We start from the raw sequence: 18,246 nt of genomic DNA, 5'->3' as shown, positions 1-18,246 counted from the left end.
TATAGCAGTGTGGTGCTTCCCTGGTGGCGCAGTGGTTAAGAATCCACCTGCCAATGCAGGGGACACGGGTTCGAGCCCTGGTCCGGGAAGATCCCATATGCCGTGGAGCACCTAAGCCTGTGTGCCACAACTACTGAGCCCGTGTGCTGCAATTACCGCGTGCCTAGAGCCTGTGCTCCATAACAAGAGAAGCCACTACAGTGAGAAGCACGCGCACTGCAACGAAGAGTAGCCCCGTTTGCTGCAACCAGAGAAAAGCCCGCGCGCAGTAGCAAAAGACCCAACGCAGCCAAAAATAAATTAAATAAATAAATAAATACATAGCAGTGTGTACATGTCAATCGCAAACTCGCAATCTATCCCTTCCACCCCACCCTTCCCCCCTGGTAACCATAAGTTCGTTCTCTAAGTCTGTGAGTCTGTTTCTATAAAAACTCTAACATTGTTGAGTGAAATCTCCTAAGTTTCAAATGTTGGTTCAATTAAAAAAAATACTGTATGCGTCAAAAAAAAAAAAAAAAGCAACCGAAAACAACCCATATCTTGCATCCAGTCACTGGGTGGCCACTTTTCAACCTGGTATAAGGGAATGTGTTCATTCATCCCTGGGGGATAGTATTTCCAAGTGCTTATTGGGGTTTACCTTCCTGACCTGCAGTCTCCTATTGTTTTCATTTGTACCCCAGGCTTCTTTCTTTTGTTAGTCCAAACAAGTACGGACACGCTCCAGCTGGAAAAAAAAAACAGAAGCAAATGTTGGAAATACTCAATATTACGGAATGAGAGGATGCTTAGCAGAAGACTTGAAAAGTCCCCACTTGTACTTGCAGCACTGGTTTTCCTGCAGGAAAGGAGATTAGCTCAAAGGATGCTTTGGGCTGGGAAGCCACGGGGGTAGGGACGGCGGGAAATGGAGTGAGAAAGAAGACTTTGGAACCAGAGGGAGCCAATTCAGCACTAAGGTTGGGGTCGGTTCTGCCCACTGTCCGTCTGTCCAGGTTAAATGACACTCTCCTTATCTGCCCAGCCCTTTGAACAGCCCCGTCTGATGACTGAACTCCCAAGAAGAGGACCCTGCTGGCTGTTCATCCAACAACCCTTACTTCCTTCTTCCCCTTCCTTGTTTCCAGAAACCCAGCCTAGTTTTCTTTTTCAGCAGCCATATGTCCAGCCTCGAGGAATTAGCCATCATTGTTCAAGGTAATCATTAATCCGGTAGCTTTTGCCAGTGATTGAGGCGGGTGTAAGACAGACATAAAGGCAAGGGGGCTAGGAGATTCTAGGAAATACATTTCTCCTTGAGAGTGAGAGAGAGCGAGAGTGAGAGAGCACAGGATAGCGAGTCAGAGGAAGCATAAGCAGAGAGGTGCATGCTGACCCCTTTTCTCTCTGCTTGTGCACCTCTTGGATAAAGACATGACTCTTGCGGATGCAATAGCCGTCTTGTGATGATAAAGGGAAGGCCAAGGACGACAGCATATCCAGCTGGGAGCCGTAACTTCTGCTTTGGTCTGAATGCTTGCGTCTCTCTGCACCCCCCAGATTCATACCTTGAAATCCTAATGCCCAATGTGATGTATTAGGAGGTGGGCCCTTTGGGAGGTGTGGAGTTCAGGAGGGTGGAGCTTTCACGAGAGGGATTTAGTGCTCTTACAAAAGAGACACCAGAGAGCTCCCTCGCCCCTTCCTCCGTGTGAGGACCCAGCCAAAAGGTGCTGGCTGTGAATCAGCCCACACGTGACCATGCTGTTGCCCAGATCTCAGACTTCCAGGTTCCAGAACTGTGAGAGATAGATCTCTATTGTTCATAAGCCACCCGGTCTGTGGTATTTTATTAAAGAAGTCTGAACACAGGAAGACAACGTCTTTGAGCTGCTGATCCAGCCCAGGAAGCTCCTTCCTCCATGAGGGACCCCTCCTCTCCTCTCTTCCTCCCATTCTCTGTTCACTCAGCGGCCACCTCCAAAGAGCCCCTCGGGACCACCCCTTTCTGTTCTTCTCTGTCTCGGCATCTCATTTGTTTCCCCTGTCAGTTGCTTGGCACCATCTGTAATGATTTTGCCCTTTTGTGTTCTATCTCCCCCTCCACTGTCTGTTCCTGCAGCGCCTTTACATTTAGCTAGTTAGTGATCTTTTAAATGAATGAGTGTCATTGATCCAGATTCCACTCTAGGCCAGATCCTGTGAAAAGATCCAACCCTAAAAAAAACATCGTCGTTCAACAAATATATATTGAGCGCACATGAGCTGAGCACAGGGAAGACCTAATGCAAAGGGCTTGGATTCTGGAGCTGGGACCCTGACGGAGCAGGCCATGCCACGTGGGGCTAAGGGCTGTGGCAGAGAAGGTAGGGTGTGCTTGCTATAAGGCCCCCTTATCCTCAATTCCCGAAGAGGAAATTGGGACTTCGAGAAAGGAGGCTTGTCCAGGGCAATTCTCAAACCCCTGGGGTCCCTGAGACCTATTCAGGGGATCCCCGAGGGCCTCTCTTTTCCAACGACATATCTACGTGAGATCAGATTTTCTTCATATATAGCAATTAAACAACGTATTGCAAGAGGTTGAACGCAGAAGCAGGTATGCGAATCCAAACTTCCACTAAGCCAGATATTACAGAGATTTGCAAGAATGTAAAACTGTCATTCTTCTCAATATTTTTTTTGGTCTTGGAAAATATGGTTATCTTTAATTTTAAAATGTTGCTTACAATAACATGAAATGGATTTTAAAATTATTTTAAATTAATAAATACACTCAAAAATTCTGCTTCTAATATGATAAATGTTGAAGAATATAGGACAGAAATTCTTCAGGGTCCTCAAAAATTTTTAAGAGTGTAAAGGGATCCTGAGACCAAAAAAAATTAAGAATCGGGAGGCACATGTGTCAGAGTATACAGTAATTGCTGAATAATATTGTTGAAAAAAATTAACTACTAGGAGTACTTCCTCCTTTTTATCATCTGAATTATCAGGGCACATACATCTCTCACGCTATTGCCAAGGTCATTCGTTCTTAGCTCTTTTTTTAGGGATATGTATTTCTTCCACGGTTCGTGGGACTGGTGGAAAGCAACGGCCCTTCTGCTCTCTCGCGGCCCCGCCGCGCTGAGCGCCCCCTGCTGCCCGCTGCTGGAGCTGCGGCCGCTCGCCACACCCACCCAGTTTCTGTCGGCCCACAGGGAGTCGCCTGTCCCTTTAATTGGCACGTACCAAGTCTTTCCAGGTTACATGTCCTCCCCGAGTCCCAGACCTTAGGAATCACTGATCGAAGATCCAGTCAGAGGGAAAGTAGAGACCACTTTGTGTTTGGCGGGAGTCCTGCGTCGTCGGGGAGCGAGGGAGGGCGCGGGGCCGAGGCACACCTTAGCGGCCCTCCCCGCCTCGGGCCGTAGTCCAGTCCCAAGATGGCGGCCACCATGAAGAAGGCGGTGAGTGGGGCGCTCGGGTTGCGGGATGCTCGGCCGGCGGGCGGGGGTCGGCCGCAGGGGGCCGGCCGCAGGGTGCAGGGGGCGCGCAGCTCTGAAGCCCGGCGCGGGGCTCGGGGCCGAGACTCCCGACCCTGAGGGCGGCCCCGGGGCGAGGCCTGCCCGCGCCCGGCGTCTTGGGGTCTGGGACCCTTAGAGGACTCTGGGTCGCCTCTGGCGGAGCTGAGGATGATCTTGGAGAGTCTGAGGATCCCGCTGCCCAGTCCTTGTCCTTGGGGTGTGGGTAGCCTAAGGGTCCGGTTGACTGCGGCTGGCCATAACGCAGGTACTTTACCTGGGTCGTAACGTTTAACCCTTACAAGTTCACAAGGGTGGGCGGTCTGGTACCCTTCTTTGCAGGCAAGGAAGCTGAGGTCCAGAGAGGTGGAGTCACCTGCCCAAGGTCACGCAGCCGTAAGGAGCAGAGCAGGAACCCGCAATCCCCGGATTATCTGGCCCCTGAGCCACTCAACTCTACACTCGGTGCCCCTGCGCCCTCCAGGCTAAAACCATCTGTTATTGAGGATAGACGATGGGCCGGGGCAGAAGCCGTCCGTTTATTATTATCACGGATCCTTACAGCAATTTAGCAAGGGCACGTTTTTCCCCCACTTTACAGACGGAGAAACTTAGAGCGGTGAGCGGCTTCAAAGTGACTCAGCTAATAAGCAGAGGTGGAGTGCAAACTCAGGTGTTATTTTGTTTTTCCCACAGCCCACCTTTTATCCTACTAAGCAAGCAGAACGCGTCTTCAGGACTTATAATTTGTTAAGTCTACCCAGATGCTTAAAGAAATCTAGATAGAAAGAAAATGGAGAGGGACAAGGAAATAATATCTGATATTTATTGAGGCTTTACTGTGTGCTGGGCACCGGTTTAAGCACATTGTATACATTGTTTATTTTAATCTTACACTCCTTTAAGGGTGATGTTATGTTTAACCTTATTTTACAGATGAGAAAACTGAAGCACAGAGGCAAAATTAGGATTTAGATAAATAAACATAGATGTTCTGCCTTCAGAGCCTGTGTTTTCAACTTCCATGCTGTCTGATGAGAGTCCCCTGGCTGAAGGGATTTGCTCTGTAGGTCTTGTGTGTGTTTCCTTTCATTCCACTTCTAAGACCACATGGGAATGTGCTTCCATTGCTTTCCTGCTCAAGGGCACCTCATAGTCTAAGCCCTCCTGCACTTGCTGTAGGGTGACCAATCCACCCAGGTTTGCCTGAGATGGAGGGAGTGCTGAAACTGGGAAAGCCCCAGGCAAACCGGGGTGAGTTGCTCATTCTACTGGTCTGTCATCCACGAATTCTTATCAGGTACCAGAGTTGGGTTTAGGGCCATGATGATTGACAGAAGCTATGTGAGATTCACTTGGCCTCTGTTTTGTTTTTATATTGGGCTCTCTGTCAGGTATGGCCTTTAACTCCATGGAAGATACTAGTTGTGGTTCACCCTCATTCGACAGATGTAGAAACTAAAGTACAGAGAGATGAAGTAAACGTTGAGGAAATGGTGGAAGAATGGTTTGAACCCTGGGCTTGATCGCAAAATTCTTGATCAACACTTTTTCCTTTCATTCATTTAACAAACTTTTTGAGCATGGTCTACGGCACAGTTTCAGTTTTAGGTGATCGACATAAGAATGGTGAACAATAATGAAGTTTTTATCCCCTTGTCCTTACAGCATTGTAGAACTTACCCTCTTGGGGAGAGGCAGGCGTTAATCAACAGTCACACAGACAACTGTAAAATTTGCAACTCCGATAAGAACTGTGGAAGAAAGGGGCTTGTGAAATGAGGGCTGGAATAAGGTCTGCTTTGAGGTCAGAGAAGGCTTTCCTGAGAAGGTGTGATCTGTAGGATTCCATGAGGAGCAGAAGAGGAAGTTGGAGTACCTCCTGCAGAGGCCCTGCGTGCATTCAATAAAAGGATGGCCAGGATGACAGAGAACCCGGGCAGGGTACAGGCTGAACCATGGTGGTAAAATAACTTATAGAGGGGTAGGTGGCGGCCAAAACATAAGATTTTCCTTTTTATCTTAATAAGACTCTCATAGATGCAACATCTTCCTGTAGGTGTTTCCAGTGCTGTGGACAATTTCTGATAGGTTAGCGACATGTGCCTCTTTTCTCTGCCGACTGTAAGAGAAAACAGAGGCATGCCGATGTGTGAGAGTGAAATATCACAGGATAGCCCTTGGAGTTTAAGGAAAATTGTTTGCAGTCTGGAGTGCTTTATAACCCATTACCTCCCAGTGGGTCATGACTTTTTCTGGTGAGAAGTTAAGATGAGATGATTCAGTCGTGTCATCTCCAGAGTTCTGCTTTCTCAGACCTGGTTCTTGGCCATGAAAGGTACTGCAGTCCGATTTCTGTTTATCGTCCTGAGTACAAATGACTCTTCCTCAGAGAAGCCACCTTTGGCCTTCCCTTCAGTCCCCAGCCCCTCAACACTTCCACCGCCTAAACTGTTCTGCTTTCACTGTCACATGTATCACCATCCAGCAGAAACGCTTACCTTTTGCACACCTCTTCCACTAGAATATAAGCGTGCCAGTACTCTTGAGGTGAGGACTCATGAACACCCTCCTTTCACAGTACCTCGTACATACGAAACACTAAGTAATTTTTTTTTTTTTTTGTGGTACGCGGGCCTCTCACTGCTGTGGCCTCTCCCGTTGCGGAGCACTGGCTCCGGACGCGCAGGCTCAGCGGCCGTGGCTCACGGGCCCAGCCGCTCCACGGCATGTGGGATCTTCCCGGACCGGGGCACGAACCTGTGTCCCCTGCATCGGCAGGCGGACTCTCAACCACTGCGCCACCAGGGAAGCCCCCTAAGTAATTATTAAATGAATGACTGTTCACAGGGAAGGTGAATAAAAATACAAAGCAAAGTTTTATATTGTAGAAACTGGGTAGATACCTTTAAAAAACAAAAATAAAAGCAGACTACAATTGGCTGGAACTTCCTCCTAGGTCTTTAGAACCTGTGGGACCCTGCTGTGGGTCCAAATTGTGCTGGTGAAACCCAAAGTCAGTGTGGGCATGACTGAGGGTGGGTCGCTTTCCTCCCAGGATTCCGTGAGAGGCTGATGCTCCAGATGAGGGTGCAGTCATAGCGCAGGGAATTTTAACTTTCACCTTGAATCTTGGGCAGTCATATTTCTCTTAAGCCTAGCAGAATTTTCCTCTGGGTCTGGGTCTGAGTCTGTTCTTCTTTGTAATGATTTTTGGTAAACGTTATTCAGGAAATAAAGCACTTAGCTGTCATTTATTGAAAGGCGACTCCATCTCCAGGCCCTATGCTAGGTGCTCATTTTATCCCCTCTGCAAGGTGGGAATAGCTTCCCCATTTTACAGATGACAAACCTGAGGTGGCTCCAGAGAACTGAACAATTTGCCTAAGGTTCCTGCTTCCTTGGATTTGAATCCACTCTTACCCTTTCCACCACTCTGGTACTACTAAGTAACTCCTTCCTCCTTGAGTTATTTTGGCTTCGTGAGCGGTACTAACTACATCGGGCTTCTCTCCTAACCTTTGGGGGCGTGGGTCCCTTTAAGAATCTGATGAAAGCCATGAAGACCCTTCCAGAAGAATGCACATATAATACACAGCATTTTGCATAGTTTCAGGGGTAAATGGACCTCTGACAGTCGGTGCACTCCCAGTTTAGAATTACTCCCTCCCTGCCAAATGGAGCTTCCAGCAACATAGGAGTGTTCTAGATCAGTGAGATTAAAACAGAAGCCACCGCTGTAATCAGGGAGGGTGCTGACTTCTCACTTTCCACAGTAAACAGCCCTTCCCTGGGTGGCACGCGGTTTAACCAGCGCATGTGTTTGCCTCACACCCCAACTTGAGTCCTTAACCCCAGGGAGAAAACCACCATTAAGGAAATGAACTCCAGGGTCCAGCGTGTGCTGGGGGCTGCCGTTTGGTGAGGCTACAGCAGGAAACGCCTGCTTTGGAAAGGTAGAAGTCAGTTGGCCAGACTCTCCACAACTTTTCAGAAACCCTGTGTCGGTGAGTCTGATGGAACATGATTTAGATTCAAGCTCAGAAACAATGGATTAAGCCTCAGTTGTGTTTCAGCCCTGTGCTGGGTGCTTTCATGGGGATTACCCCAGTAAAGCCTCACCATGACAAGTGCGTCTGTAAATACATATTCAGGCTTTCAAGGACTCAATATTTGAATTCTGGAGGAGCAGGAACTCTAGAATTCTCTGTTCCCTGTTGGCTTAGAGAGTTGAGACTTCTTGTGCAGGCAAATGACTTGAATGCCAACATATCTGCATATGGGCTTTGCTTTGGCTTCTGTAGCATAGCTCAGTGTTTCCCAACTTCCATATTTGTAAAAATTATGCACCAGGGTGAACATTCAAAGCTACACGTATATCCCACTGTAAAGGATTTTTTTTCAAGATATCTGCTGGGTGTCTGATGATGGGGCTGATGCGTGTGTATTGGGTGATGAGAGCCTGGGTCAGAGGAAGGCTGAATTCTAGGTGTCTGCATTTATATTCTGATCACCAAGCTCCATACTGCTTGAGACAACAGGTTGCCTCAAATAAAGGAAATAAAAGTCAATTGTCAAGAGAGACGGGGTGAAAGGATGGGGTGTGGTTATTGTGAACCATTACTGTTATTGGCAAAAGAGCCCTAAATAGTCCTTGTTGAAGCTATATCTGTCTCTTTCCTGCTTTAAATTATCATCAAGTGCCCATGTTCCTCTTTTATAAATGAGGGGAAACTCTAAGGAAGTCTGTTATTTTTAAAAAAATGTTTAAAAAATATATAGTCCCTTGTTAATCAACTATATTCCAATATAAAATTTAAAAAAAAGAAAAGGGGAAGGAACCAAAAAAAAAAAAAAGGTGCCCCTTTGAGAATCTGATTAAAACCAAGGACTTCCTCCTCCTCTTCTAGGTATACACGATTGCGTGTATAAACACACACGCACGCGCGTGCACACACACACACACACTTTTGCCTTTAATTTCCAAGAGCTCATGGACCTGTCTGGACTCTGGAGCCAGATTACCTGGGTTGAAACCGAGCTTTACCACTTACTTGCTATGTGGCTTTGGGCAAATTATTTAACCTCTCCATGCTTTCTCCATCGGTAGAACAGTGGTACTAATGATCCTACTTAATAAGACTGATTGGAGGATTAGCAGAGATAATAAAGTACTTAGAAAGTTCTTGGTACATAATAAATGCTCAGTAAATGTTAGCTGTTATATGGTTTCATAGGTACTTTGTTGTCTAAGTAGTCTCATTTTATTTACAAATTTAATCACATAGTTTAAAAATATTCAATTTTTATCATTTTACAGTGAATTACACCTTATTCATAATTAAGACACATAAACAAGTTCTGCATTAAACGTAATTTTTAATGTGTGTGTGTGGAATATAGTCACTGAAATGCATAGTGACCCTCAAGCCAGTGTATCAGTTAGATTAAAAATTATAGAAACAGACTTCTGATAGCCTCAATAAACTTAAGCAAGTTTTAACTCTGAGAGAATAAACTAGTCTGAGGCATTTACCAAAATTAATTATCACATCACTTTTGTTCCCTGGGCTATCTTAAAAAATTCTGCTCTAGGCCAAAAGTTGACTGACTTGATTCAGGACTTATTCTTTTTTTTTTTCCTTGGGTTTTTATTTTGTGCCATACAGCTCAAAAGAGTTTGAATTGAGTTATATTTATCTCCAGAAATGGGTGCACTCCTGTTCTTGTCACTTCCTTATTACAAAGCCTGCAGTCCCTGGAGAGTTTCTCTCAAGATTTCGTCCCTGTTTCTGATTTTCTGGTACAACCCTCAGCTGTGGAGGCTGGTGGAAAATAGTTTTAAAGGTAGTGCAGTTTTGCTCTGTGTCGATTCAGGACTTATTCTTAATTGTTATTTATATTTGAAGTGTTTTTGCACGTTAGGCATTACTCCATAGCATATCAGAAGAGGTTATAGATTTATGAACAAGTCTTAAGCTTGTGGAGCAGAGACTTAGTAAGGCCTGTGTTTGTGATGTTCTGTACCTCTCGTGATTCTGGACTCTGAGGGCAGGTAGTTTATTGGGCTATTTCAGAGTTATATTAAAAGCTAACCTATAACTTCTCCATTAAAATTAACTCTACAAAACAATGTATATGTTTTTTCAGGCTGCAGAAGATGTCAACGTTACTTTTGAAGATCAACAAAAGATAAACAAATTTGCACGGAATACAAGTAGAATCACAGAGCTGAAGGAAGAAATAGAAGTAAAAAAGGTATTGAAAATACAGATCTTATTTAAGAAAAATAAAAGTTCTTCATGCTATAGCTTTTTAAAACTAAATTCGGTAATATGTGATTATATCTGTCTGGGCTGTTTGTTGTAGATGACAAAATGCACTCTAGTGAGTTTAAGAAGGAAGACGTTGTTTAAGGGAGGTGAGATAGCGTACAGATTGTTGAGGGGTGTGACCCTCGGCTGAGGGTCTAGGAGCAGGTCCCAGAACCAGAGAACTTGGCTGGTGATGGAGTTGCTGTTGTCGCCACTGATCCCAGAGCCAGCTGCCCCCTCCACCATGGGGACGCTGCCCCTCAGTCCTCGGAACACTGGGCTGCTGCCGTGCCCAAACCTGTGTGTCAGAGGCACAGCCTCTTCTCATGCAGCTCTCCTGGGTTGAAGTCCAGTTCAGGTGTCTTTGATTAGTGGAATTTATGTTATTATTTGCTTTCATCCTATCATCAAGCAAATGATGCAGGTTTGTGTTTGTGTTTTTATTCTACTATAAGAAGGCAGAAGTCACAAGGTGGGAAACAAAGTAGGAGACATTTTGAGTGGCCATGGATACCTCCACTGTCCGCCACAGGGGGCTTACAGCAATCTGGAACTATCTAAAGGACAGTGTGTTAGTGAGCTACGTGCTTCCTTATGAAATGCTATCTAAAAATGTAAGAAACTTATTTTAATGTGATGATACCTGTGTGGAAGAGTCCCTCAAAGAGTTGAGGTCCCCAAATTAAAATTGGCTTTTAGCCTCTATTAGGGAATTTTGAATACATTCTTCATTGCCGTTCACTTTTGTATTTACAGAAACAACTCCAGAATTTAGAAGATGCTTGTGAGGATATCATGCTTGCAGACGACGACTGCTTAATGATACCTTATCAGATTGGTGATGTTTTCATTAGCCATTCTCAAGAAGAAACACAAGAAATGTTAGAAGAAGCAAAGGTATGTTGGAGTCTCTCCCTGGGTGATGAAGTCTAAGCCTTAAAGTAGGATTTATGTCATTATAAAATAGAATGTGTAATTATAGGTGTAATGGAAAATAAGGGATGACAGCTAATATTTCATGCATTCTTACAATGTCCCAGGCCTGCTCTGAATGTTTTGTAAGCATGATTTTGTTTAATCCTAACGATGACTCTGTGGGATAACACTGGGAATCCCAATTGAGAGTTGAAGAAGAATCGAGGCTTAGAGAGGTTATGGGACTTCCTCAAAATGACAAAGGGAATCCTCTTTGCCTCCAGAACCTGTGTTCTAAGTTAATAGTATTTAGAAAGTACAGAATATTATAAAGTAGAAAAGTCACCCATAATCCCACTACCCAGAGATAATCATCCACAATAAACATTTTCATGTATTTCTTTTATGTTCTCTCCTCCTCTTTCTCTGTGTATTTTAGCTTCACGTTTTGGTCACTTAATGTCCTAATTGGGTATTATCTTGTTCCATTTAATGTTCATTTATCCAGCAGATCTTCACTGGGAGCCTGTTCTAGGCCAGCTACACGTGCTTTAAAAACATCAATTTTGATGACTGTTCAATGTCATGTTGGTGGACATTGATTCAGCCCACTGTCCTCCTGTTGTTACATTAACTTGTTTTCGCTGTTTTCCTATAGGAATATTGTGGTGAGCATTCTTAAACCTAAACCTTTGTTCACATGTAGAAAGTTCTTCTAAGGAAATAATCAGAGAAGTGTAATTCCTGGGTGAGAGTATGGATTCACTGACAACATTTGGGCTCGTTAAAAATTCAGATTATTGAGCCCAACCCCAATAATTTCTAATTCAGGAGACCTGGAGTGGAGCCCTGGAATTCATATTTCTCACAAGCTTCCAGGTGATCTGGGGGCCACCCTTTGAGAACCACTGGCCATATTTCTAAAATAATAACGTCAGTACTAGGCATTCTTCTTTTGTTCCTGATATTAATGGGTACATATATTATTTGTGTGATTCCATTTTTTTTTTTTGTCATGTTTAGGAAAAATCCTTTTGATCCTGGCCAGGAAGGAATTTCTGACATTCCATGCATTTTGTGTGGCAAAGCTGCTCTTTCATAAATGAGGCTCTCATTACTGCTCTTTCATAGTCTAACTCCAGGGGCCTCGTAGTTAGGGAAATTTCTGCCAGGTTTTTTGGTGTTTTTTTTGCCGTACGCGGGCCTCTCACCGTTGTGACCTCTCCCGTTGCGGAGCACAGGCTCCGGACGCGCAGGCTCAGCGGCCATGGCTCACGGGCCTAGCCGCTCCGTGGCATGTGGGATCCTCCCGGACCGGGGCACGAACCCGTGTCCCCTGCATCGGCAGGCGGACTCTCAACCACTGCGCCACCAGGGAAGCCCTCTGCCAGGTTTTGACAATAAGTTGTTACTTTTAATTATTGGTGAGTGTGTGAATTTTTATCATTTCCTCTAGTTCCATAGTTATTTTTGTGGGAAGTTGGAAAAGGCTGTGTCAGAAGCCAGGCCCGTGGTAAACTGTTTACCCTAAATGTTTGAATGTCATTCTTTCTTTATTAGGATATGATAATTTAGGAATTAATTTTCTTTTATTTTATTCTGTTTTTTAAGTCAGCCAAAACTGAGAAAAGCTTGATTTATTCTATAATAAGCAAATGTAGATCATGAATGAAACATGCCCCACATTCAGACTTTTGGTTTAGATTTAATTATCAGTGTTATTTAGCTGCCTGTCCAAGTTTAGAAAGTTTTTGACCTAAAATTCTTCCCAAATATTATTTCATCCACAGATGCTCAGAAATCATCCAACTGAAGAGAATTAATTTAAACTAATTTTTTTTTCCAGAAAAATTTGCAAGAAGAAATTGATGCCTTAGAATCCAGAGTGGAATCAATTCAGCGGGTGTTAGCAGATTTGAAAGTTCAGTTATATGCAAAATTTGGGAGTAACATAAACCTTGAAGCTGATGAAAGTTAAACATTTTATAATACTTTTTTTAATTTGTTTAATAAACTTGAATATTGTTTAAAATGATAATTTCCCTTCTTCAAATGATATGGAAAGCAAAACTTTTTTTAAAATTTTCATTTATTTAATGGAAACGCCTATTTTCACATGTCTTGCTTATTTATTTTATATTTTTAAAAGAAGACAGTATTCATCTATGTATTTTGCATAACAATTATATCAAGTGTAGGGGCTTTATGTCATGTTATTAAAATCAGTTAAGCAATCGTTTACGTTTCTATATTATCATTTAGAATATTTGTGCAATTTTTATTATAAGAAAATTTAACAGTTAACATGTGTCATGTTGTTCATCTACTATGTCTATTTCAGTTGCCACTTAGAGATGGTAAAAGCACTGCAGAAAGATCCGGTCCTACTTCTGTCTACTCTTACTCACTTCACAACTAAAACTTTGTCATATACTAAAACATATGTATATATTTTCTTTAAATATGTGTAGTATATATTACATCTAAGCATATGTATTTCACATATAGGTCTTGGTTTAAGAGTCCAGATGATGCTGAGACAAGTGAGGCATGTTGAACTTCATACACAGAGCAGAACAACAGAGATATACCAATAGAAAGAGATGTTTGGGTTTTTTTTAAATTATAAGTTTTAGATTTTATTTTAGTGCTTTGCAATTAACTGGGGTTTGTATTGATAATGATGTGGAAGTTAAGCAGCTGTGTGTTTAAAAATAAGACTTTTTTCCTTAAAGAGTACATTTACTCCCTACTGCCCCTGCAAAAGATAACCGTTTTGGGATTTAGAAGACCTAATTGTATTAACTTTCCAGCAGGTGGCACTGATATGCCAAAATACCAATGGAGGAATCATAATACCCAAGTGAGGATACTTCCAGGATTAAATGTCCATAGTTTTAGAGGAAATGTCATTTTTTTCACTTTCAAGGCTAAGCATTGCATATGTATCTTTTTGGTTAAACGTTTAGAAACAATTCAGGCTTAAAGGTAGAATATTTAATTCTAAAATTCTTCACGACTTAAAGGCAAACTTTTTTTTTTTTTTTGCAGTACGCGGGCCTCTCACTGTTGTGGCCTCTCCTGTTGCGGAGCACAGGCTCCGGACCCGTAGGCTCAGCGGCCATGGCTTCATGGGCCTAGCCGCTCCCCGGCATGTGGGATCTTCCCGGCCTGGGGCACGAATCCATGTCCCCTGCATTGGCAGGCGGACTCTCAACCACTGCGCCACCAGGGAAGCCCAAGGCAAACTTCTGAATTGCTGCAAATTTTCCCAAAGAGTGATATTCAAATTCTAGAAAATGACGCTTAGAAGGATATGTTTTCTTCTGTGCATTTGGTTAGAAGTGTGAGACTGGGAAAGTGTATTGTAGCAGGAAATAGATAACACCCTCACATTAGAAAAGTTGGAGAAAATTTGAGCAAGGATTCCAAAGGTGGAGGGTAGCCACTGGGAGTGTCTCGTACCCACAGAGGCTGGTGGGGAGGGAGTAGCCACCCCCTTCACTCTGGAGCTCAGGGAAGGGCTGCCTTCATTTGAAGAGGGGCACAGCCAGCCAGGGACATCCCTGCAATGACAGAGCCAGGGGACTGGACACCCTGACCTCATTCTCCCTCCAAAAGCCAGCTGGTGTCCACCATTGGCCAAACCCATTGGGAATCCAGAGGTAGTCCATAGAAGTCGATCTTTTGCGGGGCCCGGGGGAGGTGAATGGATGAATCTGGAGGGCCAGTTGGAAGATCCAGCCAGAGGCTGGCTAAAATTGAACCTTTTAGAAATGTTAGCAATGAAGGCTCATCTGACTTATGTGCCAGAAACTGAGTTGTATAAACTGGCCAGGACTGAAAATTTTGTAACCACATTAGTGAATAAGCCTAATACAAAAAAACCAAACATCTAATGGGGGGAGGGAGGGGGATACATTATTGCTAACTTTATACCTTATTTTTTAAAGCGTACCTGTGAAGTAAACTTATGAAGGACATCAGAAATATTTGATTCCCATTTTAAATTCATTCCTAAAGTGTCCGTCAGCCTTTTCTTATTTTTATTAGTAAATTCATTGGGCTAAGGTGAAGGCTATGAACTGAATGTACTGCATCTGATAAAATCCAGCCGCGTAGTTTTTTTGTTTTTGTTTTTTTTTTTGCAGTACGCGGGCCTCTCCTGTTGCGGAGCACAGGCTCCGGACGCGCAGGCTCAGCGGCCATGGCTCACGGGCCCAGCCGCTCCGCGGCATGTGGGATCCTCCCAGACTGGGGCACGAACCCGTGTCCCATGCATCGGCAGGCGGACTCTCAACCACTGCGCCACCAGGGAAGCCCCGCGTAGAAGTTTTGATCTGGATTTGTCACCACTGTTTTTGGACAGTAATCCTGATTTTTATATACAATTACTAGTTTTAGAAAGTGCAACTTTTTTTTTTTTTTAAAGCAATGCAGGCTAAACGAAAGATATTTGTAGAACAAAATTGACCATCAGGCTGCTGGCTTGCAAACTCATGTGCACAATATGCTACGTCTTATCCAGGCACTGATAGGAAGTAAATAATAATTTGCTCTGCAGTGAGGGTCTTAGGAGCTCGTCCTGCTGACTTTAGTTTTTAAATACTTCTCAAATCTGTCCATTTCTTTCTATCTCCACAACCACCACTAGGCTTATCCAAGCCTTAAGAGCTCTACTCAAAACCACGACTAATTAGGGGAGTTGGAGGGTGTTGGGGAGGGATGCCATTTGACATAGAGTTTTGACAGCTGGAGGCCAGGGGGAATTTCTCAAGGGCTTTGAATAGAAAGGTGGTATGTATGATTGGAACAATATTTTAGAATAATTTGGCAGTTGATCGGTGGGTTTTACTACAAAGTGATGGAGGAAGGGATACCAGATGTTACTGCACTTTCTTTGGTGCATAGATCCAGTTGGCAGAGGAAAAGAAAGAAAAGTAAGCTAGGACCTGGAGAGAAGGTGAGAGACGTAGGTCTTGACAGTGGTTGGAGAGATGAAGGTTCAGGAAGGAGGAGAAACCAAAGAGAACTTGCTTTTGAGCACAGGCCAAGTACAGCCTGCAGTACGTTTTCTTTGGCGCTCCTAGTTTAAAAAAAAAGAAAAAAATTTTTAAGTGTCTTGCCACAATAAAATCAGGAGCTCTCACATAAATGCAGTTTGGCCAAACATTGGGACCACATTTCCAGCTGGCATCTTCAGCCGCTCACCCATTGGACAGAGCGGCTCGCCACTTCGCCCCGCCCACTCTCCTCATTTGCATACTTGCCGGGCGCCCGCGCACGCTCGGCTTTGCTACTCCCGGAAGCCTGTGCGCCCCCCGGAAGCCTGGGGGACCCCTGGAAGCCTGTGGAATGGTTAACAAAGGCAGGAAAGTCGGAAGTGTCTGGTCTATCCAGCAGGAAAGGGGAGACTGAGAGAAGAGCATGAGTTTGGCTTTGGACACTCGGAGTTGCTAGGACGCCAGTCCTGTGCCGACGTAAACTTGGCTCTTGGAAAGGTAGGTTGAAACTTATTTTTGCCGGGGCTAAACCTGAGGCGCTGCTGCCTCTGGGTAGAGCTGCCGCTAGACGGCGGCGGCCTAACGCTAAAGTTGGGAAGACAGGTGGCCCGAGGTCGAGGCCTACGGAGCCAGAGTGGGTTTGGGAACCCCTGCCTTCAGCGACCCGTCCTGGGGCCTGCGGAAGACGGCTGACCGACCAGGCCCGGGCAGCAACGCGCCGTCGGGGCTTAGAGGGGAACAGGCCTATAGGATACAGGCGGGAGTCTGCGTTTGAGCCCCTATTTCCCAGATTCCACGTGAACCTGGGGCTGTCTCCACTCCATGCAGGACTGGGGAGATATATTTTAGGACCATTTTCATCCTAGAGAAGTGCTTCTTAACGTTTCAAGTACACACACATCATTGGGGGATTTTGTTTAAACGCAGATTCTGGTTCAGTGGGTTCGTGCTGGTGCCTGGGACTCTGCATTTCTAATAAGCTTCCAGATTATTCTGATATTGCTGGTCAGTGGGCCATACCTTGGACAGCCCAGGTAGCTTTGTAATGGAAGAGAAGAGGACTTAGGAAAGAATGCAGGTGGGAGAAAAAGAACCATCAAAGGAGACAGAGGCTGCAGTAGTGAGGGGGGGGTGTGTGTAGAATCTTACACATCTTACAGATGCAAAGGTTTTCGCAGGACTAAACCCTGAAAAATCATTTTCTCCATTGGGCATGATGCTGAGGGAGATGATGGATAGAATAGTTGCCTTCAACAACTATTTATAGAAACTGGGGGTGGAACCCAGTGGTTTAACAAGCCCTCCAGGTGATTGTGATTCAGCTAAAGAACTCTCGGCTCCAGTAATTCAGTCTGTGTGGGGTTGGGAGGGAGAAACCAAACACCAACTGAGAATTGTCAATGCACAGTTATAGTGGGGAAAAGAGTAACAAGATACCGGAGCATCAAAGAAGACTGACCCATCCTGCTTAGGGGTGAGGGTAGCTAGAAGTGTCCTGCTTGCTGGGGGTAAACAGATTATAAAAGATTAAGCAGTGGTGATTGAGATTTGGAGGCAGAAGTGAAAAGTATCTTTACAAGAAAGTTAATAGTGGAAGGAAGGAGATGGACTATCATTTAATGCCATTACCGTGTCGATGGAAGGACTTTTTTGGGTTTGTTTTCGTTTTTAAGATCAGGGAATATATGAGTCCATGTAGGAGTAGATGGCAAGGAATCCAGGAGAGAAAATGATGGAAAAATCAAGGGACAAGAGATAAAGAAGCACAGCTGGGGAAGGGTCCGTGTGAAGGAAAAGGATGACACGGTGCTTCTATGAACAGTAAACCGGAAAAACGCACAATTAAGTTTACATTTTATAAAAGCTCTTCCTTGAGGAATAAATGATAGAAAAAAGATTCAGAATAGTGATTAATTCTGGAGGGGGAAGAAGATATGACTGGGGAGGCAAAGACAGGAGCCTGGGTCGTGGGTACATAGCTGTTTACTTTCAATATGTTATATTCAGTGTGAATCCTTCATGCTAACATGAAATCACTCACAATAACAAGTGTTTATAAAACTGTGTTAGTTATGGCACAAATAAACCGGAAAGAAGTGTGTGTTGTGAGGTTGTTACTGATATTTAACTGCATCACTTTCAACATTTTTTGGGGTCATTTGACATAAAACTGAGTATTGTTAACTCTCCTTTTTTTTTTTTTTTTTTTTTTTGCGGTACGCAGGCCTCTCACTGTCGTGGCCTCTCCCGCTGCGGAGCACAGGCTCCGGACGCACAGGCTCAGCGGCCATGGCTCACGGGCCCAGCCGCTCCGCGGCATGTGGGATCTTCCCGGACCGGGGCACGAACCCGTGTCCCCTGCATCGGCTGGCGGACTCTCAACCGCTGCGCCACCAGGGAAGCCCCACAATTCTTTATTAAAGATTAGATACGCACAGATACACAGACACACAAATGCACACGCACATACACCCGTACTGGGCAGAACTTGAAATTTGGTTTAAAGATATGGTATAAAAATTTTGGAGG

The 18,246-nt window shown here is 44.5% G+C and overlaps 1 protein-coding gene across 3 annotated transcripts; it reads left to right on the top strand.

Annotated features, from left to right (window-relative positions):
• The first annotated feature begins 3,265 nt into the window (after nucleotides 1-3,265).
• PFDN4 (prefoldin subunit 4) lies at nucleotides 3,266-12,950 on the top strand. 3 transcript variants are annotated; one of them, XM_004282917.3, is made up of 4 exons: nucleotides 3,266-3,431; nucleotides 9,636-9,743; nucleotides 10,556-10,696; nucleotides 12,561-12,950. In XM_004282917.3, exons 1-4 carry the CDS (start codon nucleotides 3,408-3,410, stop codon nucleotides 12,690-12,692), a joined length of 405 nt encoding a protein of 134 aa, XP_004282965.1. In that variant the 5' UTR covers nucleotides 3,266-3,407; the 3' UTR covers nucleotides 12,693-12,950. The 3 variants fall into 3 exon arrangements, with proteins under 3 accessions (XP_004282965.1, XP_033267066.1, XP_033267067.1); XM_033411175.2 differs by lacking the exon at nucleotides 3,266-3,431 and adding an exon at nucleotides 3,837-4,104; XM_033411176.2 differs by lacking the exon at nucleotides 3,266-3,431 and adding an exon at nucleotides 4,141-4,551.
• Nucleotides 12,951-18,246: the final 5,296 nt, after the last annotated feature.

The sequence above is a fragment of the Orcinus orca genome, chromosome 16 (assembly GCF_937001465.1).
Source record: "Orcinus orca chromosome 16, mOrcOrc1.1, whole genome shotgun sequence".
Classification (NCBI taxonomy): domain Eukaryota; kingdom Metazoa; phylum Chordata; class Mammalia; order Artiodactyla; family Delphinidae; genus Orcinus; species Orcinus orca.
Note: the sequence above shows the minus strand (reverse complement) of the source record. Positions and strands in the feature narration are given on the sequence as shown.

Excerpts from the sequence above, each read along its gene's own strand:
- PFDN4 (XM_033411175.2), top strand. The coding sequence starts at position 4,000 with ATGGGCCGGGGCAGAAGCCGTCCGTTTATTATTATCACGGATCCTTAC. Across the intron at positions 4,105-9,635 it reads AGACGGAGAAACTTAGAGCG|GCTGCAGAAGATGTCAACGT; the intron begins GTGAGCGGCTTC and ends ATGTTTTTTCAG. Across the intron at positions 9,744-10,555 it reads AAGAAATAGAAGTAAAAAAG|AAACAACTCCAGAATTTAGA; the intron begins GTATTGAAAATA and ends TTGTATTTACAG.